This window comes from Eucalyptus grandis, chromosome 8, assembly GCF_016545825.1.
Source record: "Eucalyptus grandis isolate ANBG69807.140 chromosome 8, ASM1654582v1, whole genome shotgun sequence".
NCBI classification, from domain to species: domain Eukaryota; kingdom Viridiplantae; phylum Streptophyta; class Magnoliopsida; order Myrtales; family Myrtaceae; genus Eucalyptus; species Eucalyptus grandis.
This window is the reverse complement of record NC_052619.1, coordinates 61,746,009-61,771,469: the sequence shown is the minus strand read 5'-3', so window position 1 is coordinate 61,771,469 and position 25,461 is coordinate 61,746,009. Positions and strand designations below refer to the sequence as shown.

Sequence of the window (25,461 nt, the reverse complement as noted above, 5' to 3'; positions counted from 1 at the left end):
GATCAAATTATACATTGGGTCGAAGTTTAGAAACTGTTTGTGTCATTATCCATTTATGTTCTTAATGCAAAGCAATTTTTGAATAATTTTCTTTTTAAGAAATAAAATCTAGGAAAATTTCTAAATAAGAGCTTAAAATGCTTTATTTTCCTTAAATAAAGGCTTAAAGTGAATCTCGTTTCAAATAAGTATTTAAAGTGGTCAAATCATCTCAAATAATAGCCTGGAGTGAAACTTGTTTCAAATGAGGGCCTAAAGTAACTGTATTATCAATTTCAAAAGAGGGCTAACCTCTTAGATCAAAGGTTATTCTCACCTTTTAATTTTTTTATTTATGTTTATTTCCCTTTTCTTTCTTTTTTTCCCCTTCCCTCCACCGGCCATGACGGAGGTTGTCAGACTCAGGCGAGGCCAACCCTCACTAACGTTGAGTAATGGCACTCCTCGATAGATCTAGCAAGGATTGCCCTCACCAAATATCACTCGGGCGAACTTCGCCCGATGGGTGACCCTCGCTAGATTCGGCGAGCCCTCGCTTGAGGTGGGCAACCTTCGTTGACCATCAACAGTGATGGTCGGGGGAGAGAAGAGGAAAAAAGAAAAAGAAAAAATAATATGGTTACAATTTTATTTTATTTTATCAAAATACCCTTTCTCTGATCATCATAATAGTCATTAGTCATCCAAAGGCCTTTATTTGAGACAATTTAGCTACTTGAGATCCTTATTTGAAACAAAATTAACTTCTAGTCCTTATTTGAGAAAACGAGAATACTTCAGACCCTTATTTCGAATTTTTCCTAAAATCTGGCGACTTTTTTTTTTCTTTTTTTGATTTCCTAAAATGTGGCAAGTTACAATAAAGGTCAGTAAATTTAAGCAATTGTTGGTAAATTGTTTATTCAAATATTCTGCCAAAATCGATGTATTAATAAGCTATATGTATAAGATTGATTATTCGGAAATTGATTATCGGAATGATTTACCAAACCCTTTCTCATTAAGTTTCCCAATAATTCTAAATTACCTGCTCCCATTTGAGTGACTTCTAAAATAATATGAATTGACATGAAATTAATATGCCCGAGTGTTTTTTTTTTTTTTTTTTTTTTTTTAGGTTTAACGAAAAATTGTAAATGCTTCGCGATAGCACAACTTCTTATATTAGATATGCAAATAGGAATTCCCAATTCTCTATAATAAAAGATAATTACCGTATCGGTGAACTTTGTATATATAGAGAATCGATCAATATTCATCTCCTTCACGATCTTGATCTTCATGAATCTTAAGCAACTTGGAAAGTCTGAGTTCAGCCACCGGATTATATGCAAAACAAGTTCACACCTGCCTTTGCCAATGTGCTTTATCAGTCTCTGCTGATAAAACTAAGGGCGTGTTTGTTCAAAAATTGTTCCCAGGAACAGAAACAAATTTAAACAAACAGCCCCTAAGCTTCCCTCGTAGAATATATGCTAAGTTGCTTGTAAGATCAATATAAGGTAGTTTGGTACCCGAAAAATGATTATGAAGCACAGCACAGCACAGCGCACCGAATCAGAAGCTCGGGTTTCATCTGTAGGAGTTCTTCTGGTATCACAGCATTGAAAATTCGAAAATAGAACAGGACCGAAGCATGGAATCAAACAACGTACGTAGGAAATTACAGACATTTTATTCAGATGCTAAAGTCCCTTGGACTGCAAGAGAGAGGAAAAGATCATATAGTGTATCATTGACAAATAAGTTCCAGCAAACATCTTAACATGCTGAATTTCAAACAAAAGCAAGTCATTCCTGGGAGTGAGTCGGAGTCGTCGTAATGTGCTCAGAACAGCATCGACATGTGAAAACCAGTAGTTGACATTTTAGTAGACAAGTTGAGATCTCCATGAATAGGCGACCTGTTTATTTCCACACTAACTTTGGACCGAGTTGTGGCAGTTGTCACTCTAATCAAAAGTCATGTTTTGAGCCTCATCCCTGATTGAATCGAAAAGGGCGGTCGAAAGATAACGCTCTCCGAAACTAGGGAAAACAACCTGGAAGGAGAGCAGAGGGAGAAAGTCAGGGCCAGAATAATGGCATGAGAGGGAACACTGTGCATGCGGAAGTTGAAGGTGGGAATTAGTAAGAAAGCAAAGTGTCGGATCAAAGACAAACACCGAATCATCAAGGAAGAAGTAATTGAATCTCTTTTTAGCTTAAGGCATTGCAGATGAACAAAATGCAAAGAAGTTGATGCTTACAACGATCAGTTTTCCTGCAAATTCTGGCCGCATTCCCAACTTTATTGCAGCTGCAGCTGCAGCCCCTGAAGAGATCCCTACCTATGCAAAGACAAAGTGGAAGATTGCGAAAGGTGAGAATGCAAAAGACAGTTAGTATATAAGGGCCGTGACAGCAATATGGTCTGAAATTTTCTCCTGACGGACCACTTCATGCATCTGGAAAAAGAAGACGGGTTATGACAGATAAAAGTCAGTACCAGTAGACCCTCTTTCAGGGCAAGAAGCTTAGCAGTCTCAATAGCTTCCTCACTTGATATCTGGAGCCACAAAATGTAGTGTAATTAAATCAGTTAAGGAAAGTATCCTCAACTTGACGGTCAAGGCAGATAGTCTAACCAAATTTTCAGCCTAATGTTGGAAACTTACTTGGAGGACTTCGTCAAGCAAGCCGACGTCCAAAACTGGTGGGATGAAACCAGCACCAATTCCTTGTATCAAGTGCTTGCCTACGACATGTTTCAGACATCAAGTAATGGACCAAAAAGAGTTGACATATCAAAATGTCAGTAGCATAGATCTGGACAGGAGGATAAAAAGAAAAGGTAAAATTTGTCTCCTACGTAGCACAATACCATTTCTTCATGCTTTTTGCCCATTCTACCATCGCTATTGAGGATATAACAGTCACCCACCCCGCCCCGCAAAAACAAGAAGGAAAAGGATAGAACTCGCTCCTAACCCACTGATATCCAAAGTTGCACTGCACAGGGTTCCAACGACAGCAAAGACAAGTCAGAGAGGGGAGAAGATAAATCCATGCACTCACCTGGATTTCCACCATTCAGGACTGCACTTTCAACTGGCTCGACGCCATACACCTGGACGTAAATGAGAGAGCATCTAAAGACATATATTCAGTGGTCATTTATCTCTCTGAAACTAACGGAATACAAGATTGGAATTCGAGCTGACCTTGATTTCTGGGTTTCTTTCCTTGAGGAATTTGCCCACGCCAGTTACTGTGCCTCCCGTCCCTATTCCTGAAACGAAGGCATCCACCTTTCCTCCCGAGTCCTTCCATATTTCTGGGCCAGTAGTTTCATAATGAATCTACAGACAACATCGCAAACCAACTCTTCAATCCTTCAAATTGTGGACATAAATGCGTATACAGATAAATTAAAAGAATCCGACAGAAGAAAATCAACAATTAAATTAAAGAACCTTTGGATTTGCAGGATTCTCAAACTGTCGGAAGAAGTGACTATTCAGTGTCCTGTTCTGGATCTCCTCAGCCTTTTGAAGGACCCCATCTAATCCCTTGGCCGGATCTGTGATATATACCTCAGCTCCAAAAGCTCGCATTAGAATTCTTCTCTCAATACTATATGAAGCTGGCATGACAAGGATTAGCTTGTAGCCCTTAAGGGCAGCAATAAAAGCCAAACCAATGCCGGTGTTACCGCTGGTGACTTCGATAAGGACGGTCTTCAATCGCCATACATTCATCAAAAACCATTTTCCCAAATCAGAAGGTTAAACATAGGCAACAGTGACCGTATAAATGTTCAGAATAGCGCTTTTAGACCCATGTAATTCACCTTTCCTGGAGTTATCAGGCCTTTTTCCTCAGCATCTTGGATCATGCTAAGTGCGATCCTGCATAAATTGTATTGATGAATATCTATCAGAGTGTGCTAATAAATGCAAGCCAGCAGTAACAGAGGGATAATTGTTGCTTGCCTATCTTTAACGCTAGAACAAGGCTCCATATTCTCAAGCTTCGCAGCAATGCGAGCAACACAGCCTTCTACAACATTATTGAGATAAACCATTGGAGTATTGCCTATTAACTGCACAATACAATGAGAAACACGTCAATTGGATAGCACACGACCGACAGGAACTTTGTGAGAGAATCATAACGACATTGGGAAAATGGCATCGATAGAGAGTTTACCTCGGTGACGTCTCTCTTGATAGCACACTGTCCCTCCATGTCGTGTTTTCGTAACAATCTAGAAGCCAACAAGGAAATAAATTGCGAGATAAGTCTTCCAATTGAAAGTCAATTGAGAAGCGACAACCAAGGGACTGATCTTGTTTGTAATTCCATCAATGCATTTCGCATTCTATGTATTGCTTATTCCACAAAAGAGTAGCCAAGGCCATGCGTCTACTAAACGACATCACTCCAGCACGAAGGGCAAGCAAATGATATCGAATGAAGCCAACTTGCAGCAACAATCGGAACACTTAAATCAGCTCAATCATAGGCGTGAAAGGGGGAAAAAAGGCATGGACGAAATTCATCAACTGTCAACTTCGATGAAAGAGCAGTGAAAACACACAATTCCCTGACTTTCACATCCTCTAGGAGAATATCTACACCTATTTCGAGTGAGCATTTGAGAAATTAAAAGACTTTCTGAAGCAACTAACTACACGGCAAGCCTCACTTCTTTTTCTGATTGTATAATCTTTTCATCCTTCGTGTCTAGCAACAGAGCGCCAACATCTCGAGAGATCAGGTTTCGACATAAGCTCAGCAGGACTTTGGTCAACACCCATATGTTTCGCCCTAATTTTTTTTTTTTTTTTCAAAAGAACAAATGTGAAGAAAGCTCCAGAAACTCTCGCAAACTTCAATGGGCACCCATAAAAAAGAGCAGGAGCAACGAAAGCAGCAGCAATCAAAACATTGCAATTCGCTGTTTTATTAACAAACTCACCAGACTACTTATCAGAAAACGCAGTATGCCTCGCCAATCGGTCTGCAGAGGAAAGCTATTCGAGCAATGCGAGTTTAAATAGAGGAGACTGGATTGAACCCAATAAGGAAGATAAGGCAGACAGTGACGAGGAGGAGGAAACTGGAGCACGCAAAGGTCGTAGAGTTCGAGAAGACAAACTAAAACTTGCTTGTCCAGTTAAAGAAAAAGGACGTCAACCTTTATCCCATACTACCCCTCACTTGCCTGTAAATGGCTTGTGGGGAGTGGTTCCCCCGGATGGTCATTTTCAGGGGAGAACTTTTAAAGACTTGATCCAAGGATTCATTTACAGATTTCGAAGCTTGGTCACCACCATCTTCCACTTCTTTTTCTTATTGGGGCCGAGCCGACCGCCTATAATATAATAGTCAAAAGGCTATGAATCTCTCTCTCACACACACACACACAACGTGAGCAGCATTGACTTAGGTGCGTTTGGAATCTATTTTTTTTTATTGGAACGATTTTTTAACAGAGAAATGCATTTGATAAATTTATTTCTTAAATAAAGAAAACGAAATACGTTTGGTAAATTTATATAATTTTTTTGTTTATTTTACTTTTTTAATATTTATATTTTATTTTTTTTTTCTTTTTTTGGCCGGTTGTCGGTCTTGGCCATGACTGGCACCTCACCTAGCCACGGTGAGGCTCGTTGGCCCCGAGCGAGGCCGAGCGTCACTAGCCACCGGTGAGGCCAAGTCTTGCCAGGGGCTAGTGACGCTCGGCCTCGCCGGGGGCCGGCGACGCTCCGGCGAGGTCAAGGCCGGCGACTAGCCAAAGAAAAAAGAATAAGAAAAGAAAGAGAAGAAAAAAATAAAAGGAAGAAAAATTGTTTCTCAGGAGTATTCCAAAAATAATAAACAAGTTTACTTGTTTTTGTTTATGTTCCAAATTTATTCTCAAGAACAACAAAATAGATTTAGAACAAAAACGCAAATAAATTCGTTTTTGTTCTTTTTTTTGTTCTCTGAAACAAAAAAAAAAATGTGTTACAAACAAACAGGGCCTAGAATTCGTTAAGATAAGGTCACTGTTTCCGTCAATTCACGATTTTCACTCACTCATCAGCCTGGCATCTGGGCTGCCCACTAAATAACAACCAGCTAAGAACAAGAGCCTCTGCTCCCAAGAAGAAACAAGAAGGCTCCTAGAGCAAGTTCACTGAACCCGCAAGCAACATAAGTAGCGTTTCCGTTACGCTGAGCAGCATTGACTTAGCATTCGTTAAGATGAAGTCACTGTCTTCGTCAACTCAAGATTTTCACTCACTCATCAGTCTGTCGTCTGGGCTGCCCACTGACTAAAAACCAGCTTAGAACAAGAGCCTCTGCTCCCAAGAAGAAACAAGAAGATTCCAAGAGCAAGTTCATTGAACCCACAAGCAACATAAGTAGTGTTCCATACTCCTACTACTCGGAATCTGACTTTATCCATGGTGTAGGTTAATCAACCTAAGGATTGTCATAGAGAAGGAAGTTGACTGCTTGCAGACATCCATCTAGAACCATTTGAAATGATCAGGTATACCCGGAGAAGTTTGGAATGGAAAATCCCTCATTTCCATGCTCTTTCCCACTTTTTTTTATCTTCAAACATTTTCTCTCGTCCTCGTGGTGAATCAGCCAAAAAAGCAACCTTTGCGAACTACAGCATTACCATCACGCATCTTCGCGAGTCCCCTGTTCGCAAGAAACGCCCTTCCGATGCTTCTCGCCTTTGACCGCCCAATGGGTCCCTGAAAACCACAGCCACACACTCAGAGCCAAAATTCTGACCAACTCATCCATCTCCATCTCTCTCTCTTTGTCCCACACAGAGTGACTACTGAATCGGCGAGAGAGTTCGACCATCGTAAAAGCAAGAAGAGAGGGGAAAAAAATAAAAATAAAAAGAAAACTTTGAAAAAATTATTAAAAAATTAAAAGAAATTTTATGTCATAAAAATTTAAGGAAAAAAAAAAAAAAAAAAAGAAATCATAAAGATATTAAAAAAATTATATGTTACAAAAATTTGAAAGTTGTACCAAACACATTCCTATTTTTTTCTATTTTGGAATATTTTTATATAAAATAAATTTTTTTATATAATTATTAATAGAAATAGAAAAAATTTCTGAAAAGAAATTATTTTCGAGAATAAAATGCCGATAACCATTTTATTCTTTGATTTGTTTTACTATTCCCGGAAATGATATTTTTATACTATTCCGAGGATAATTTATTTCTAAGAAATGTGTTTGGTAAAAAAATTTATATTCCAAATCATTTTCTTTTAATCTTTAAATAATTTTATTAAATTTTTCCTTTTCATCTTTTCCTTTCTCCGATTGTTGGCCCTCATTTGGCCGCTCGCTAGTCATGACCAAGGCTAGTGATTGGCCAAAAGAAGGAAGAAGAAGAAGGAAATGAAAGAGAAAAGAATAAAAATTAGGTTTGATTTCGAAATTGTTTCCGAGAATAAGAAGTAACTTTTTTTTTAACTTTTTAATTCTGCTCAAAATCTATTTTCAAGAATAAAAAAATAGATTTTTGTTTTAAGAGCAAAAAAATTTACCAAATGGATTTCTAATCTTTTGTTTCTCGAAAGAAAAGAATATAATTAGATACTATTTGGAGTGTTATTAAACATGGCCTAAGTTACCACTCCAATTTGAGTGACTTCCAAAATTACATGAATTGACACCAAATTAGCATGCTGAATAAGAATTGCTAGTTCTCTATTATAAATGATAATTACCCTATCATTGAGCTTTTTATATTTAGGGTACATTTAATAACATTTTTGTTTTGGAGAATAATTTCTTTTTAGAAATAGTCTTTTTCTATTTTTATTTCTTGAAACAATTTATGAGTAAAAAAATGCGTTTCGTAATTACACAAAATTTTTATTTTCGGAATAGAGAAAGAACAAGAATGTGTTTGGTATGGTCTAAAAATTTTTTGTAAGGTAGATTTTTTTTTAAATTTTTTAAGATTTCTTTTCTTTTCTTTTTTTCTTTTCTTCTTCTTCCTTGCCGTTGCCCGCCACCACAAGCCAATCGTTCGCCAGCCATCCGCCACATTGGCCGACGGGTGGCGGATGGCTAGCAAGCGGCGACAAAGAAGAAGAAGAAAAGAAAAAAAATGACTTATTTCTAGAAATTGTTTTTAAAAAAAAAAAAGTTAATTTTTCCTACTTTTTATTTCTCTTCCAAATCTATTCCCTATTCACTTTTCTATTATGGATAATAAAAAATTAATTAATGTTACCAAATGGATTTTTTTTTTTTTTTTTAATTCCGAGAAGCAAAAGAAAAGAAGCATTGCCATGCGCAACCTTAAAGAATCCATCGATATTCACCTTCGTCACTATCTTGATCTTCATGAGTTTAACAACGCGCATGATAACCTTTCTATTTCTCTATATTTTGTTCCTCGAAACTTGTTTGAAGCAGAAATTTATTTGGTAATGCAATTTCATTTTTCTATAACTATAAGACAAAATCTAAATAAAAACTGATGATTTCGATCTATCATTCACAAACAAATACGTGCATAATTTGGGATTGATTTGCGAAAATGTAAAGATTGATATACCTCCGGCCATTGATGAAAATCTGCAAATATGAAAAATCTCAAAACCTTGAATGGATGCGCGAAGTGTGATCGATTTGCGATTGCAAATATAAAATCACCAAATCTGTACGTTATATTCCACTATCCAATACCCCTCAAAACATGATAATATGTTTTTATGTACTGACAGTATTTAAACTAGACAACCTGACGTTTTATTCTGTTTATTACGTTACAAATATCTTCCATCAAGACTGTGATGGTAATATATTAATGTACTCTATCAGTCTTCTGATAATGAAGCTAAACTTCCCTCTCATAGAATATCCGCTAAGTTGCTTGTAAGATGGATATAAGTTAATTTGGTACTCGAAACACGATTATGAAGCACGGTGTGATGAATCGGAAACTCGGGTTTCATCTGTACAAGTACTTCTGGTATCACGGCATTGAAAGTTCGAAAATAGAACAGGACCGAAGCATGGATCCCAACAAGGTTCGTAGGAAATTACAGACATCTTATTCAGATGCTAGAAGTCCCTTAGATTGCAAGATAGAGGAAAAGATCATATAGTGTCTCATTGACAAACAAGTTCCAGCAAACATCTTAACATGCTGAATCTTGAACAAAAGCAACTCATTCCCAGGAGTGAGTCGGAGTCATCGTAACGTGCTCGGAACGGCATCGACATGTGAAAACCAGTAGTTGATATTTCAGTAGACAAGTTGAGATCTCCTTGAATAGGTGGCCTGTTTATTGCCACACTAACTTCGGACTGAGTTGTGGCTAGTGTCACTCTTAATCGAAAGTCATGTTTTGAGCCTCGTCCCTAATCGAATCGAAAAGGGCAGTCGAAAGATAACGCTCTCCAAAACTAGGGAAAATGACCTGGAAATAGAGCAGGGGGAGAAAGTCAGGGCGAGAATAATGGTATGAGAGGGAACACTGTGCATGCGGAAATTGAAGGTGGGAATTAGGAGAAGAGCAAAGTGTCGGATCAAAGACGAACACCGGATCATCAAGGAAGAAATGATATTATTTCTTTTTAGCTTAAGGCATTGCAGATGAACAAAATGCAAAGAAGTTAACACTTACAACGATCAGTTTTCCTGCAAATTCCGGCCGCTTTCCCAACTTTATTGCAGCTGCAGCTGCAGCCCCTGAAGAGATCCCTACCTATGCAAAGACAAAATGGAAGATTTCCAAAGGTGAGAATGCAAAAGGCAGTTGAATGGATCCGGAAAAAGAAGGTGGGTTCCAACAGAGTTAAAAGTCAGTACCAATAGACCCTCTTTCAGGGCAAGAAGCTTAGCAGTCTCAATAGCTTCCTCACTTGATATCTGTAGCCACAAAATGCCATATAATTTAATCAGTTAAGGAAAGTACCCTCAACTAGACAGCAGGGCGGATAGGCTAACCATATTTTCAGCCTAATGTTTGAAACTTACTTGGAGGACTTCGTCGAGCAAGCCCACGTCCAAAACTGGTGGGACAAAACCAGCACCAATTCCTTGTATCAAGTGCTTGCCTATGATATGTTTAAGACATCAACTAATCAATCAAAAACAGTTGATACATATTAAAAAGAAGGTACCATAGATCTGGACGGGAGGATGAAAAAAAGGTGAAATTTGTCTCCCACATAGCATGCTGCCATGTCTTCATGCTTCTTGCCTATGCTACAGTCGCTACTGGGGAAATAACAGCCACCCACCCAGCCCCGCAAAAAAGAAGAAGGAAAAGGAAAGAACTTGCTGCTAACTCAGTGACATCCAAAGTTCTACTGCACAGAGTTCCAAAAACAGCAAAGACGAGTCAGAGAGGAGAGAAGATAAATCCATGCACTCACCTGGATTTCCGCCATTCAGGACTGCACTTTCAACTGGCTCAACACCATACACCTGGATGTATACGAAAGAGTAAACAAAGACAAACACTTAGCGGTCATTTATCCCTCTGAAGCTAACTGAACACGCAATTGGAATTCAAGCTGACCTTGATTTCTGGGTTTTTTTCCTTGAGGAATTTGCCCACGCCAGTTACAGTTCCACCCGTCCCTATTCCTGAAACGAAGGCATCCACCTTTCCTCCCGAGTCCTTCCATATTTCTGGGCCAGTAGTTTCATAATGAATCTACAGACACCATCGCAAAACAACTCTTCAACCCTTCGAATTGTGGACATAAATGCGTATACAGTTTAATTAAAAAGAATTGGCATAAGAAAATCAACAATTAAAATAAAGAACCTTTGGATTTGCAGGATTCTCAAACTGCTGGAGCAAGTGACTATTTGGTGTCCTGCTCTGGATCTCTTCAGCCTTTTGAAAGACTCCATCTAATCCCTTGGCCGGATCCGTGATATATACCTCAGCTCCAAAAGCTCGCATTAATATTCTTCTCTCAATACTATATGAAGCTGGCATGACAAGGATTAGCTTGTAGCCCTTAAGGGCAGCAACAAAAGCCAAACCAATGCCAGTGTTACCGCTGGTGATTTCGATAAGGATGGTCTTCAATCGCCATACATCCATTAAAAACCATTTTCCAAAATCAGTAAGTTAAACATAGGCAACAGAGGCCGTGCAAACTTCAGAATGAAACTTTTGGCCCCATGTAATTCACCTTTCCTGGAGTTATCAGGCCTTTTTCCTCAGCATCTTAGATCATGCTAAGTGCGATCCTGCATAAATTGTATTGACGAATATCTATCAGAGTGTGCCAATTGATGCAAGCTAGCAGTAACAGAGGGATAATTGTGGCTTGCCTATCTTTAACGCTAGAACAAGGCTCCATATTCTCAAGCTTCGCAGCGATGCGAGCTACACAGCCTTCCACAACATTATTGAGATAAACCATTGGAGTATTGCCTATTAACTGCACAACACAAAGAGAAACACGTTAATTGGATAGCACACGACCAACAGGACTTTGTGAGAGAGTTTACCTCGGTGATGTCTCTCTTGATAGCACACTGTCCCTCCATGTCGTGTTTTCGCAACAATCTAGAAGCCAACAAGAAAATGCATTGCAAGATAAGCCTTTCACTGGAAAAGTCAATTGAGGAGCGACAACCAAGGGACTGGTCTTGTTTGTAATTCCATCAATGCAGTTTGCATTCTTTATATTGCTTATTTCACAAAACGGTAGCCTAGGCCATGCTTCTACTAAACCACATCACTCAAGCATGAATGGCAAGCAAATGATATCAGACAAAGCCAACTTGCAGCAACAATTGGAACACTTAAATCGGCTCAATCATTGGCATAAAAGGGGGAAAGAAAAAGACAAGGACGAAATTCATCAACTGTCCATTTTGATGAAAGAGCAGTGAAAACACAATATTCCCTTACTTTCACATCCTCTCGGAGAATATCCACACCTATTTCGACCGAGTATTTGAGAAATTAAAAGACTTTCTGAAGCAACTGACTACACAGCATGCCTTACTTCTTTTTCTGATAGTATAATCTTTTCATCCATCCTCCGTGTCTAGCAACAAAGCACCAACATCTTGAGATATTAGGTTTCAACATAAGCTCGGCAGGATTTTGATCGACACCCATATGTTTCCCCATAATTTATTTTTGTCAAAAGAACAAATCTAAAATAAGCTCAAGAATCTCTCACAAGCTTCAACGAGCGCCCACCCGGAAACAAGAGCAGAAGAAGCGAAAAGTAGCAGCTACCGAAACATTGCAGTTCGCAGTTTTATTCACGAACTCACCAGTGATCAGAAAACGCAGTACGCCAATCTCTCCGCAGGGGAAAGCTACCCAAGCAGTGCAAGTTCAAATAGTGGAAATTGGATTGGACCCAGTAAGGAAGATAAGGCAAACAGTGACGAGGAGAAGACAAACTAAAACTTGCTTCTCCAATTAAATAAGAGGAAGTTAAGGATTCATTTACAGATTTCAAAGCTGCCGTGCTTTGTCCACAGCTTCGTCGCCACTATCTTCCACCGTGGGCCCAGTCGGCCGCTTATAATATTCAGAGGCTTTGGGACGCCGGTCTCTCTCTCTCTCTCTCTCTCTCTCTCTCTCTCTCACAACGCTACGCAGAGCAGCATTGACTTAGCAAATGTAAAGATGAAATCACTGTTTCCATCAACTCATGATTTTCACTCACTCATCAGTCTGTCATCTGTGTTAAGATATATCGACATAGAGCAGATGATGCTGTTGAGGCTGCTGAAGCTGACAAAAGAGAAAAGCAAGTGAAGCTGATACAAGCAAAAAGAGAACAAGTGGCTGATACCAGTCGAAAGAAGAAGCTGTAAATGAACGACTAAGATGAAGAGTAATAAGACTGTCATCAACGATGGAGAATTTATGAAAGAAGATAAACACAGATTGCGGATTGCTAGCCTATGAAGACTTGTGAAGTTGTTATTCAGTTAGAAAGTCAAAAAAAGGAAATTAGTTTTTTCAGTTAGTCTTCATCTTCTTAAATAGGAAAATGTATATAGTTTCGTGTGTGGTTTTTGAGTCCTCGATTGCTTTTATATACTCTGTAAACAAGTACAGCAATATACAGATGAAAGATAGAAAAGTACGAAGTTGAGATGAAGATTTCTCTCTCTGCTCATTGATGTACAAGTTCTGAAGTACATTGTGATCGAAACAAGAAGAATACAGAGTTTCTTTTGATCAATCTTGAACTTTCCAAATACATCTTCTTGCTTATGTATCTTCGATTCCTCAGTACAAAAATTTCTGCATTTCTGATTCTTCAGTATAGTTTCATCATCTTCACAATCTGGGCTGCCCACTAAATAAAAACCATCTCCAAGAGCAAGTCTATTGACCCCACAAGCAGCATAGGTAGCGTAAAAGCGAAAGAGTTCGACCTGCGTAAAAGCAAGAAGATGGGTAAAAAAGAAAAGAAATAAAAGAAAATTTTGAAAAAAATTATAAAAATTAAAATAAAATTTATGTTACAAAAATTTAAGGTAGAAAAAAAGAAAAGAAAAGAATTTCAAATTAAAAGAAATTTTATGCCACAAAAAATTTGATAGTATCAAATGCATTCTTTTTTTAAAATATTTTAGGAATAAAAATTTTGTATAGTTACTAAATGCATTTTTTTGTTCAAAAACTATTTTGGGAATGAAAATAGAAAAATTATTTTTAAAAAGAAATTATTCTTGAGAACAAAATAGTTATCGAGATAACTTATGAGTATTTGAAGGTGTTTAGTAAACCGCATAAAATTTCTATTCCCATAATAGAAATGCATTTAGTAAAATCCTTAAAATTTCTACTCAAAACCATTTTATGTTAATCTTTAATAATTTTATTAAATTTTTCTCTCTTTTTCTCCTTTTCTTTTCTTTTTCCATTTTTATCTTCTCCTTCCTTCGGTTGTTGGCCCTTGTCAGGCTTGTCAGGCTGATTGCTGACCATGGCCGAGGTCAGTAACTAGCCAAAAGGAGGAAGAAGAAGAAGATTAGAAAAGATAAAAGAATAAAAATTAGACTTGATTCTAGAATTGTTCTCGGAAATAAAAAAGTAATTTTATCCTACATTTTGATTCTGTTCCAAATCTGTTTCTGGGAATAAAAAAAAAATTGAATAAAAAAGTTTACCAAATGAATTTCTACTCTTTTGTTCCTCGGAAGAAAGGATGAGATTATGTATTATTTGGAGTGTTACTAAACATGGCCTAAGTTACAACTCCAATTTGAGTGACTTCCAAAATCAAATGAATTGACATGAAATTAGCATGCTTGAGTGTATTTTTTTTTTTTGTAGGTTTAACTAAAAAAAATATAATGTATCGCGATAACACAACTTCTTGTCTCTATATTGACGCATGGATAAGAATTGCCAATTCTCCATTATAAATTATAATTACCCTATCGTTGAGCATTGTATATTTTTAGTGACATTTTCGTATTAGGCAACAATTTCTTTTCATAAATAGTCTTTTTCTATTTCTATTTTCTAAAACAATTTATAAGTAAAGGAATATGTTTGATAACTATGCAAAATTTCTATTCTCGAAATAAATAAAAAATAGAAATGTATTTGGTATGGTCCACAATTTTTTTTAAAATTTGTTAAGATTTATTTTATTTTCTTTTTCTTCTTCTTCCTTGCCATCGCTGCCATCGCCCAACCGTTCACTGACTATTCGTCGCGTTAGCCGGCGGGTAACGGACAAATGGCAAGTGACGGCCAAGAAGAAGAAGAAAAAAAAAATGACTTATTTTTAAAAGGGTTAATACCCCGAAAACCCAAAACTGGTACATTTATGACAATTTTACTCAAAATTAATTTTTTAATCACAAAAAACCCCCAAACTGATATATCTTAACAAATTTACCATCTATTAGTTTTCATTAAATTTTACTATCAAATTATAAAGTTGAATGATATGCGATAATGGACTAGTGTATTAGTTTGGGATTTTACTATATATTCCTCACAATTGTATCATTTTTGTGGTTTTTTGTGTTATTAATTCAATTTAACAAAGGGTATATTTTTCACAAATATACCAATTTGGGGTTTGTGGTAGTTTTGAGCAAATTTGTCATAAGTGTATCAATTTGAGATTTTTTATGGTCATTTGGGGTAAATTTGTCACAAATATATCGGTTTTGAATTTTTCATACTAAAAAATTAGTTTTGGGTAAATTTATTACAAATGTACCAATTTGAGGTTTTTCAGGTATTAACCCTTTTTAGAAATTGTTCTCGGGAATAAGAAACTATTTTTTTTTCTACTCGTTTCTGTCCCAAATCTATTCCCCATTCATTTTTTTTTGGCGGAAAAAAAAATTAATTGATGTTACCAAATGGATTTTTTTTTCTTAATTCCGAGAAGCAAAAGAAGAGAAGCATTGCCATGCAGGCCCTTAAAGAATCCATCAATATTCACCTTCGTTCATTATGTTGATATTCACAAGTCTAAGGACGTGCATGATAACCATTATGTTTCTTTATTTCTCTTGTTTTTGTTCCCTGGAATATGTTTAGAATAGAAATCTAACGCAATTTCATTTTCCTATTTTTGGAGCAGATTTCTACTTTAGAAATTAGAAGTTAAAATTTTTAATTTTTCTATTTCTAGAACAAAAGTGAAAAATCAAAAATTTTCTTATCATTCACTTTAGTCACTACTGGCCGGCCTCTAGCTACCATTTGCCGAATGCCCCTTGGTTGCTAGATGTCCATTTGATTTGCTTTCCGTCGATCGCTGAATGCCAAACGCTTCCCACAACCACTCAAGAGAGGGAAATTTTGTTTTGTTATCAAATGAATTTCTATTTTAGGAATATAAATTTTATAAGGTTATCAAACGCCTTTTTTCGCTCAAAAACTTGTTTGGGGAATAGAAATAGAAAAATCAATTTCTAGCCATAAATTGATTTTTAAAACAGAATGTTTATCATGTGTATTTTAAACAACTTGGAAAACCTAAGTTCATCCACCAAATCAAATGCAAGACAAGTTCATGATTGCTAGTGCCAATGTGCTCTATAAGTTTTCTACCTAAGTTGCTTGTAAGATCAATGCAAAGTAATTTGGTACCCAAAACATGATTATGAAGCACAGCATGATGAATCGAAAGCTCGGGTTTCATCTGTATGAGTTTTTTTGGTATTATGGCATCAGAAGTTTGACAATAGAACCAAACTGAAGCATGAAATCAAATGAAGTTCATATGAAATTACAGACATCTTTTTATTCAAATTATTAAATTAATATCTCAAAAGTTGAATTTAGATAACGATTTATTAAATCAAATTTATTGAAAAAGATTTTCCCAAGTAGATTATAAGTCGGATGAAAAAGTTTTTCCTCTTGTTGGAGTATGTTTTGGACATACAAAAGAAAGCAAAAGAAAGAAGTTGATCTGCCACTACCAAACAAAAGCGGAAAGCATAAAAGATAAAGTAAGGATTTCTTTCTTTTGCCTACAAAAGCCTAGTTGACGTTGAAGTTTAGTCCGTGGGCCCAGGTCAAATTTTGACCTTGGGCGCACAAATAAAAAAACAGAACGTTTTCTTTTTCAGGAGGAGCCGCAAAACTTGAACAAGAATGTGTAGACGTATGTACGCGGGGCAAATGGTCCCGAACATGACCTTAAACTGTTATGTTTATTGGAGTCAATCCAAAACATAAAATAGGATAATGATAATCAGTCGGGGGATGTAAACTATGAATGGGATAGCCCCCGGGCTTGATTCCCGTGAAGCCTTCCTCAGGGATTGCAGGGTTGCCTTACCCTTGCAGGAGCCCCTCGACTGTAAAAAACTAAGGGGGTAGAGGCAGCTCCCGTGCCTCGATAAATATAGCGCTAAGGAACTCCCTCTAAGACAATACCTGAACAGGTCTTTAAATTGCTCCCGAGGCACGGGAGCTGCCTCTACTCCCCTTAGTTTTTTACGGTCGGGGGCTCCCTGCAAGGGCAAGGGATCCTGCCTGGTTCAGCTGGTACCCCACTAGGGGAAGACTCCCCAAGGGCACTCGTCATTACCAGGGAGCAGTTTAAAGACCTACTCAAGTCTGGTCTTACGATCGAGGGGCCCCTGCAAGGGCAGGGCGACCCTGCTTGGTTCAGCTGGTACCCCACTAGGGGAAGACTCCCCAAGGGTACCCTGTCATTACCAGGGGAGTAGTATGTTTTCTTTCTTTAGGAGGAGCCGCAAAACTTGAACAAAAATGCGTAGAAATATGTACGCGGGGCAAAAGACGAACATTGGAGTTCTTGTTTTTGGCATAGAGCATTTTATTTGAGCTTGAATGCACAATGATTTTGTGCGGTGAGTTTACGTTCAAGTAAATTATTTATATATAAACACTTTGAATTTGAATTTAAATTTAGATGCGAGAAATACTCAAGCGTGTGATTGTAAATTATGATTCTCTTATTATAGTTGATTATTTGTTGCTGACTCTCTCCGTAGACGTATGTATTAATATTCGAACCGAACCACATAAATTTCTAATATTCTTATTATTTCTCATTTATTTCTTTGGTAATTTCTCGTCGATTTCCGAATATTATATTTCAACATAAATGGAGTCCCTAAGATTGAAAGAGTGGAAAAGATCATATAAAGGGTCTCATTGACAAATTAGTTCCAGCAAACATCTTAACATACTGAATCTCAAATGAAAGCAAGTCATTCCAGGGAGTGACAACGGAGTTGTTGTAATGTGCTCGGGACGGCATCGGCATATGGAGGCCCGTGGTAGCCAACATTTCAGTAGACAAGTTGAGATCTCCATCGGACCAAGAAGTGGCTATTGTCACTCTAATCGAAAGTCATGTTTTGAGCCTCGTCCCTGATCGAATCGAAAAGGGTGGTCGAAAGATAACGCTCTCCAAAACTAGGGAAAACAACCTGGAAGGAGAGCAGAGGGAGAAAGTCAGGGCCAGAATAATGGCATGAGAGGGAACATTGCATGCGGAAACTGAAGGTGGGAATTAAGAGGAAAGCAAAGTGTCGGATCAAAGATGAGCACCGAATCATCAAGGAAGAAATAGTAGCATCTCTTTTTAGCTTAAGGCATCACAGATGAACAACATGCAAAGAAGTTAACACTTACAACGATCAGTTTTCCTGCAAATTCCGGCCGCTTTCCCAACTTTATTGCAGCTGCAGCTGCAGCCCCAGAAGAGATCCCTACCTATTCAAAGACAAAATGGAAGATTTCCAAAGGTGAGAATGCAAAAGGCAGTCAGTGGATCCGGAAAGAGAAGACGCGGTTGCGACGGAGTTAAAAGTCAGGACCAATAGACCCTCTTTCAGGGCAAGAAGCTTAGCAGTCTCGATAGCTTCCTCACTTGATATCTGGAGCCACAAAATGTCATGTAATTTAATCAGTTAAGGAAAGTATCCTCAACTTGACAGCAAGGCGGATGGTCTAACCAAATTTTCAGCCTAATGTTCGGAACTTACTTGGAGGACCTCGTCAAGCAAGCCGACGTCCAAAACTGGTGGGATGAAACCAGCGCCAATTCCTTGTATCAAGTGCTTGCCTGTTGTATGTTTCAGATATCAACTAATCGACCAAAAACAATTGATACATATCAAAAAGTCCGTAGCATAGATCTGGACAGGAGGATGAAAAAAGGTGAAATTTGTCTCCTACATAGCACAATGCCTTTTTTTCATGCTATTTGCCAGTGCTACCATCACTACTGAAAATATGAGTGTCACCCGCCCCCCAAAAAGAAGTAAGAAGGAAAAGGAAAGAACTCGCTCCTAACTCAGTGATATCCAAAGTTGTACTGCACAGAGTTCCAACAATAGCAAAGACGAGTCAGAGAGCAGAGAAGATGAATCCATGCACTCACCTGGATTTCCGCCATCCAGGACTGCACTTTCAACTGGCTCGACTCCATACACCTGGATGTAAACGAGAGAGTAAACAAAGACATATACTTAGCAGTCATTTATCTCTCTGAAACTAACTGAACATGCGTTTGGAATTCGAGCGGACCTTGATCTCTGGGTTTTTTTCCTTAAGGAATTTGCCCACGCCAGTTAGAGTTCCTCCTGTCCCTATTCCTGAAACGAACGCATTCACCTTTCCTCCTGAGTCCTTCCATATTTCTGGGCCAGTAGTTTCATAATGAATCTACAGCCACAATCACAAACCAACTCTTCAATCCTTCGAATTGTGGACCTAATATTATACGCAGGTTATTTCAAATGATTCAGACAGAAAAAAACCAACAAGTAGAATAAAGAACCTTTGGGTTCGCTGGATTCTCAAACTGCAGGAGCATGTGACTATTCGGTGTCCTGTCCCGGATCTCCTCGGCCTTTTGAAGGTCACCATCTAACCCCTTGGCAGGATCCGTGAGGAATACCTCAGCTCCAAAAGCTCGCATCACAATTCTTCTCTCAAGACTATATGAAGCGGGCATGACAAGGACAAGTTTGTAGCCCTTAATGGCAGCAATAAAAGCCAAACCGATGCCAGTGTTACCACCGGTGATTTCGATAAGGACAGTCTTCAATTGCCATGCATCCATCAAGAACCATTTTCCAAAATCAGTAGAACATAGGCAACAATGGGCCTGCAAATATTCAGAATTAAACCTTTAGCCCAACGTAATATTGTATTCACCTTTCCGGGAGTTATCAGGCCTTTTTCCTCAGCATCTTCGATCATGCTAAGTGCAGTCCTGCATAAATTGTGTTGACGACATATATATCATAGTGTACTAATTGATGCAGGCTGCAGCAACAGGGTGATAATTGTTACTTGCCTGTCTTTAACACTAGAACAAGGCTCCATGTTCTCAAGCTTTGCAGCGATGCGAGCTACACAGCCTTCCACAACATTATTGAGATAAACCATAGGAGTATTGCCTATTAACTGCATGATCCAATGAGAAACACATTACTATACGTTCGGTTGTCCAAATTTCTAATTATATAGAACTTGATAGGATAGAATATAAAATTCCATGAATTTTGCTATATTTTTATCCACTGTTTGGTGATTGTAATAATAAAGTCGGATATATTCACATTATTTCATGTACATTATTTTGTATAAACAGCATATTAGTATAATGAACTAAAAATTTTACAAACGAAGATTGGAAAAATGTCTCTCTTGACTACTTTATTTTTATTTGCTTTTTTATTTTATTTTACCCTCTCTTTTTTTCAATTAATTTCTTTTTTTATTCCTTTCTTCTCCTTCCATCATTCTCTAATAAAATTTTATTAAATAGTAAATTGTACTAATATACCTAGAATGCTAAAATACATAAATTATGTAATAAATATAAATATATTTATATTTATATATTGAATTTATATTATAACATAGAATTAATTCGAATATATAAATAAGAATAAGATTAAATAAAAATAACTAAATTGTTTTTTTTGGGTATTTTTTATTTTTTGTTATTTTGAATTTATTATATTAGAATTCAAATATTATTCATATTGAAATATAATATTATTTTTATTAATTTAAGAAGTTTGTTATTCGAAAAAATAACTTTTCAATTATGAATATTAGAAATTTTATCTACATTTATCCCACCTCCCGATGAGATAATTTTATCTGGTTTATATCCGCTTATATTTGACTTTATTCCACCTTGAGCAAATATTAAATGCATGATATGAAATTTTGTCTTGAATGCCAAACGCATATAGCGCACAACCAATTGGAACTTTGTAAGAGAATCATAACAACATTGGCAAAATGGCAATTATAGAGAGTTTACCTCAGTGACATCTCTCTTGATTGCACATTGGCCCTCCATGTCGTGTTAACACAACAATCTAGAAGCCAACAAGAAAATACATTGCAAGATAAGTCTTTCGCTCAAAAAGTCAATTGAGAAGCGACAAACAGGGGGCTGAACTTGTTTGTCATTCCATCAATGCTTTGTGCATTCTATATATTGCTTATTCCACGAAACAGTAGCCAAGGCCATGCTTCCACTAAACCACATCACTCCAGCAGGAAGGGCAAGCAAATGATATCCAACTTGCAGCAACAATCGGAACACTTAAATCAGCTCAATCATAGGCGTAAAAGGGGGTAGAAAAAGACATGGATGAAATTCGTCGACTGTCAACTTTGATGAAAGAGCAGTGAAAACACACGATTCCCTGACCTTCAAATCCTCTAGGAGAATATCTACACCTATTTCGACTAAGCATTTAAGAAATTAAAAGACTTTGAGAAGCAACTGACTACACATATCATCACTTCTTTTCTGAAAGAACAATCTTCTTCATCCTCAGTGTCTAGCAACAAAGCACCAACATTTTGAGATATCAGGTTTCAACATAAGCTCGGCAGGATTTTGACCAACTCCCTTATGTTTCATCATGATTTATATTTTTTTCAAAAGAAAAAAATCTGATAAAAGCTCCAGAAACTCTCACAAACTTCAACGGGCACTCATAAACAAGAGCAGAAGCAGCAGCAATCAGAACATTGCAATTCGCTGTTTTATTAACAAACTCACCATTGATCAGAAAATGCAGTATGCCTCGCCAGTTGCTCTGCACGGGAAAGCCATTCGAGAAGTGCAAGTTTAAATAGAGGAGACTGGATTGCACCCAGTAAAAAAGATAAGGCACAAGTGAGGAGTACCCCACAAGGAACAATAGAGTGACTTAATAAGACAAAGTAAAGATCAGAGAGTCTAAGAAGACAAAGTAAAACTTGTTTCTGTAATTAAATAAGAGAAAGATGACAAAAGGAGCAAATTGAGGATTCATTTACAGATTTGGAAGCTTTCCTGCTTTGTCCACTGCTTGGTCACCTCGCCGCCATCTTCCACTTCTTCTCTGTGGGGCGAGTGGGCCACTTGATAATATTTAAAGGATTCTCTCTCTCTCAACGTTATCCAGAGCAGTATTGACTTGGCATTTGTTTAGAATAAGTGTTAAAATATGTCTCGAATTTGAGCCCATTAGACAATACTCGATCTAAATAAATTAATCTCGCCGACTTGTGATTTCGTGGGACTTCTTCGGTCTAGCTGCACATGATCGCGTCTATGTTCAGCCGCAATCGTGAGAAGAAGAGGATTGCGCATGGCTTTTCTCTCCCTCTTTGTCCCATGCAATGAACGAATAGAATCAAACGAAGCTCACAATTTTTTACTTTGGTCAATTCTTCTTGCGGCTCCTCTCTATCTCTCTTCCCCCTTTTCTTTTGACTTTCTTACTCGGCTGAGGATCACAAAGTCACGCGTGATCAACGACAACCTTAAATGAAAGCCGTGCGCAATCTTCTTCATCTCCCAATTGCGGCTGAATATAAATGCAATCATGTGGAGCTAGACCGAAAAATAAGTCCCACAAAATCACAGCCAGTTTAATTTATTTAGATCAAGCATTGTTCACTAGGCTTAAACTCGAGATACATTTTAACAATCTCTACCCTAGCATCAAGTCACAATCGCTTAAGTGAAAATCTTGCTACTACTTTCCCACAGCCTTAATGGGCTCACTCACCACAGAGTGCTTTATGGACTTCACCATAACTGTGGACCTCATCAAGACGCCAACTCCACTTGCACAGTCAGCCACTCCACGAGGATTTTCCGACATGTCATAGATAAAACAAAACCATCATTGCATTCATATTTGATAGAAGGTCAAACACGCACCTTGCTACAGCAACCATTGGCTCTATCGGCTCCACCTAGCTACAAGTATCATGTGTCAATTATTACGCTAGTACCTGCTACTTCACAAGTTTTTGGTTGCAACTCCATCTTGAGCTGAACACCGTCCAGATCTGTGTTAACACTACCACAATCACTCTTAGTCGAAAGTACTGGAGACTTGTGAAAACTGGTGGGATGAAACCAGCGCCAATTCCTTGTATCAAGTGCTTGCCTATGATGTGTTTCAGACATCAACTAATCAAACAAAAACAGTTGATACATATCAAAATGTAGGTACAATAGATCTGGACAGGACAATGAAAAAAAAAGTGAAATTCGTCTCCCACACAGCACAATGCCATTTCTTCATGCTTTTTGCCCGTTCTACCATCGCTACTGAGGATACAACAGTCACCCACCCTGCCCCGCAAAAACAAGAAGGAAAAGGATATAACTCGCTCCTAACCCACTGATATCCAAAGTTGCACTGCACAGAGTTCCAACGACAGCAAAGATGAGCTAGAGGGGAGAGAAGATAAATCCATGCAGTCACCTGGATTTCCGCCATTCAGGACTGCACTTTCAATTGGTTCAACGCCATACACCTGGACGTAAACGGGAGTATATAAAGACATATACTTGGAGGTTATTTATCTCTCTGAAACTAACTGAACACGCGATTGGAATTCGAGCTGACCTTGATTTCTGGGTTTTTTTTTTTTTCCTTGAGGAATTTGCCCACGCCATTTACAGTTCCTCCCCTCCCTATTCCTGAAACGAAGGAATCCACCTTTCCTCCCGAGTCCTTCCATATTTCTGGGCCAGTAGTTTCATAATGAATCTACAGACACCATCGCAAATCAACTCTTCAATCCTTCAAAGTGTGGACATAAATGCATATCCAAATAAATTAAAAGAATGAGGCAGAAGAAAATCAACAATTAAAATAAAGAACCTTTGGATTTGCAGGATTCTCAAACTGTCGGAAGAAGTGAGTATTTGGTGATTCTTCTCTCAATACCATATGAAGCTGGCATGACAAGGATTAGCTTTAGCCCTTAAGGGCAGCAATAAAAGCCAAACCAATGCCGGTGTTACCGCTGGTGATTTCGATAAGGACGGTCTTCAATCGTCATACATCCATCAAAAACCATTTTCCAAAATCATTAAGTTAAACGTAGGCAACAGTGACCGTGTAAATGTTCAGAATGAAACTTTTAGCCCCGTGTAATTCACCTTTCCTGGAGTTATCAGGCCTTTTTCCTCAGCATCTTGGATCATGCTAAGTGCAATCCTGCGTAAATTAGATTGACGAATATCTATCAGTGTGTGCTAATAAATGCAAGCCAGCAGTAACAGAGGGATAATTGTTGCTTGCCTAAATTTAACGCTAGAACAAGGCTCCACATTCTCAAGCTTCGCAGCAATGCGAGCTACACAGCCTTCCACAACATTATTGAGATAAACCATTGGAGTATTGCCTATTAACTGCACAATACAATGAGAAAACGTTAATCAGATAGCACACGACCAACAGGAACTTTGTGAGAGAATCATAATGACATTGGGAAAATGGCATTAATATAGAGCTTACCTCAGTGACGTTTCTCTTGATAGAACACTGTTCCTCCATGTGGTGTTTTTGCAACAATCTAGAAGCCAACAAGAAAATAAATTGCAAGATAAGCCTTCCAATCAAAAGTCAATTGAGAAGCAACAACCAAGGGACTGATCTTGTTTGTAATTCCATCGATGCATTTTGCATTCTATATATTGCTTATTCCACAAAACAGTAGCCTAGGCCATGCTTCTACTAAACCACATCGCTCCAGCACGAAGGGCAAGCAAATGATATCAAACGAAGCCAACTTGCAGCAACAATCAGAACACTTAAATCAGCTCAACCAGAGGCGCAAAAGGGGAAAAAAAGGCATGGATAAATTCATCAACTGTCAACTTTGATGAAAGAGCAGTGGAAACACACAATTCCCTGACTTTCACATCCTCTAGGAGAATATTTACACCTGTTTTGACTGAGCATTTAAGAAAATAAAAAACTTTGAGAAGCAACTGACTACATATATCATTACTTCTTTTCTGAAAGTACAATCTTCTTCATCCTCAGTCTCTAGCAACAAAGCACCAACATTTTGAGATATCTTTCAACATAAGCTCGGCAGAATTTTGACCAACACCCATAAGTTTCACCATGAATTTTTTCTTCAAAAGAATAAACCCAACAAAAGCTCCAGAAACTCTCACAAACTTCAATGGGCACCTACAAACAAGAGCAGGAGCAGCAAAAGCAGCAGCGATCAAAACATTGCAATTCGCTGTTTTATTAACGAACTCACCAGACCACTGATCAGAACACGCAGTATGCCTTGCCAATCGCTCTGCAGGGAAAGCTATTCAAGCAATGTGATTTTAAATAGAGGAGACTGAATTGAACACAGTGAGGAAGATAAGGCAGACATTGACGAGGAGGAGGAAATTGGAGCACGCAAAGGTCGGGGAGTTTAAGAAGACAAACTAAAACTTGCTTGTCCAATTCAAGAAAAAGGAAGTTGAGGATTCATTTACAGATTTCGAAGCTTCCATGCCTTGTCCAATGCTTCGTCACCACCATCTTCCACTTCTTTTTTGGGCCGAGTTGGCCGCCTATAATATTCAAAGGCTTTGGAGCTCGGGTTTCTCTCTCTCTCTCTCTCTCTCTCTCACGCGCCACACACACACACACACACACACACACACAACGTTACGCAGAGCAGCATTGAC

At 38.0% G+C, this 25,461-nt stretch overlaps 3 protein-coding genes and 1 pseudogene across 6 annotated transcripts; all 4 read right to left on the bottom strand.

The window, feature by feature from the left end:
* Positions 1-1,570: 1,570 nt before the first annotated feature.
* On the bottom strand, positions 1,571-5,238 carry LOC104415473 (cysteine synthase-like). 2 transcript variants are annotated; one of them, XM_010026769.3, is made up of 11 exons: positions 4,964-5,238; positions 4,192-4,249; positions 3,975-4,084; positions 3,833-3,890; positions 3,456-3,719; positions 3,204-3,341; positions 3,058-3,109; positions 2,658-2,737; positions 2,489-2,548; positions 2,250-2,330; positions 1,571-2,042 (listed from the first exon to the last, which is right to left on the bottom strand). In XM_010026769.3, the coding sequence occupies exons 2-11, from the start codon at positions 4,228-4,230 to the stop codon at positions 1,953-1,955; spliced, it is 972 nt and encodes a 323-aa protein (XP_010025071.2). In that variant the 5' UTR covers positions 4,231-4,249; positions 4,964-5,238; the 3' UTR covers positions 1,571-1,952. The 2 variants fall into 2 exon arrangements, 1 of the variants encoding a protein (XP_010025071.2); XR_005545769.1 differs by lacking the exons at positions 1,571-2,042; positions 2,250-2,330 and having other exon boundaries at positions 3,058-3,131.
* Positions 5,239-8,958: 3,720 nt separating this feature from the next.
* LOC104415474 lies at positions 8,959-12,167 on the bottom strand (annotated as a pseudogene).
* Positions 12,168-17,801: 5,634 nt separating this feature from the next.
* Positions 17,802-22,142, bottom strand: LOC104415475 (cysteine synthase). Of its 3 annotated transcripts, XM_010026774.3 has the most exons (11): positions 21,532-21,728; positions 20,779-20,836; positions 19,798-19,907; positions 19,656-19,713; positions 19,276-19,539; positions 19,023-19,160; positions 18,877-18,928; positions 18,479-18,558; positions 18,311-18,370; positions 18,126-18,206; positions 17,802-17,920 (listed from the first exon to the last, which is right to left on the bottom strand). In XM_010026774.3, the coding sequence occupies exons 2-11, from the start codon at positions 20,815-20,817 to the stop codon at positions 17,831-17,833; spliced, it is 972 nt and encodes a 323-aa protein (XP_010025076.2). In that variant the 5' UTR covers positions 20,818-20,836; positions 21,532-21,728; the 3' UTR covers positions 17,802-17,830. The 3 variants fall into 3 exon arrangements, 2 of the variants coding, with proteins under 2 accessions (XP_010025076.2, XP_039156517.1); XR_005545770.1 differs by lacking the exons at positions 17,802-17,920; positions 18,126-18,206 and having other exon boundaries at positions 18,353-18,370; positions 18,479-18,581; positions 21,532-22,140; XM_039300583.1 differs by lacking the exons at positions 17,802-17,920; positions 18,126-18,206; positions 18,311-18,370 and having other exon boundaries at positions 18,517-18,631; positions 21,532-22,142.
* Positions 21,499-24,320, bottom strand: LOC104417676 (cysteine synthase). The gene is given in 9 exon segments (XM_018861059.2): positions 21,499-22,915; positions 23,237-23,288; positions 23,381-23,524; positions 23,639-23,687; positions 23,689-23,737; positions 23,740-23,806; positions 23,920-23,977; positions 24,062-24,171; positions 24,278-24,320. Coding segments are annotated over 9 exon segments (723 nt in total). The 5' UTR covers positions 24,317-24,320; the 3' UTR covers positions 21,499-22,760.
* Between the last annotated feature and the right edge of the window lie 1,141 nt (positions 24,321-25,461).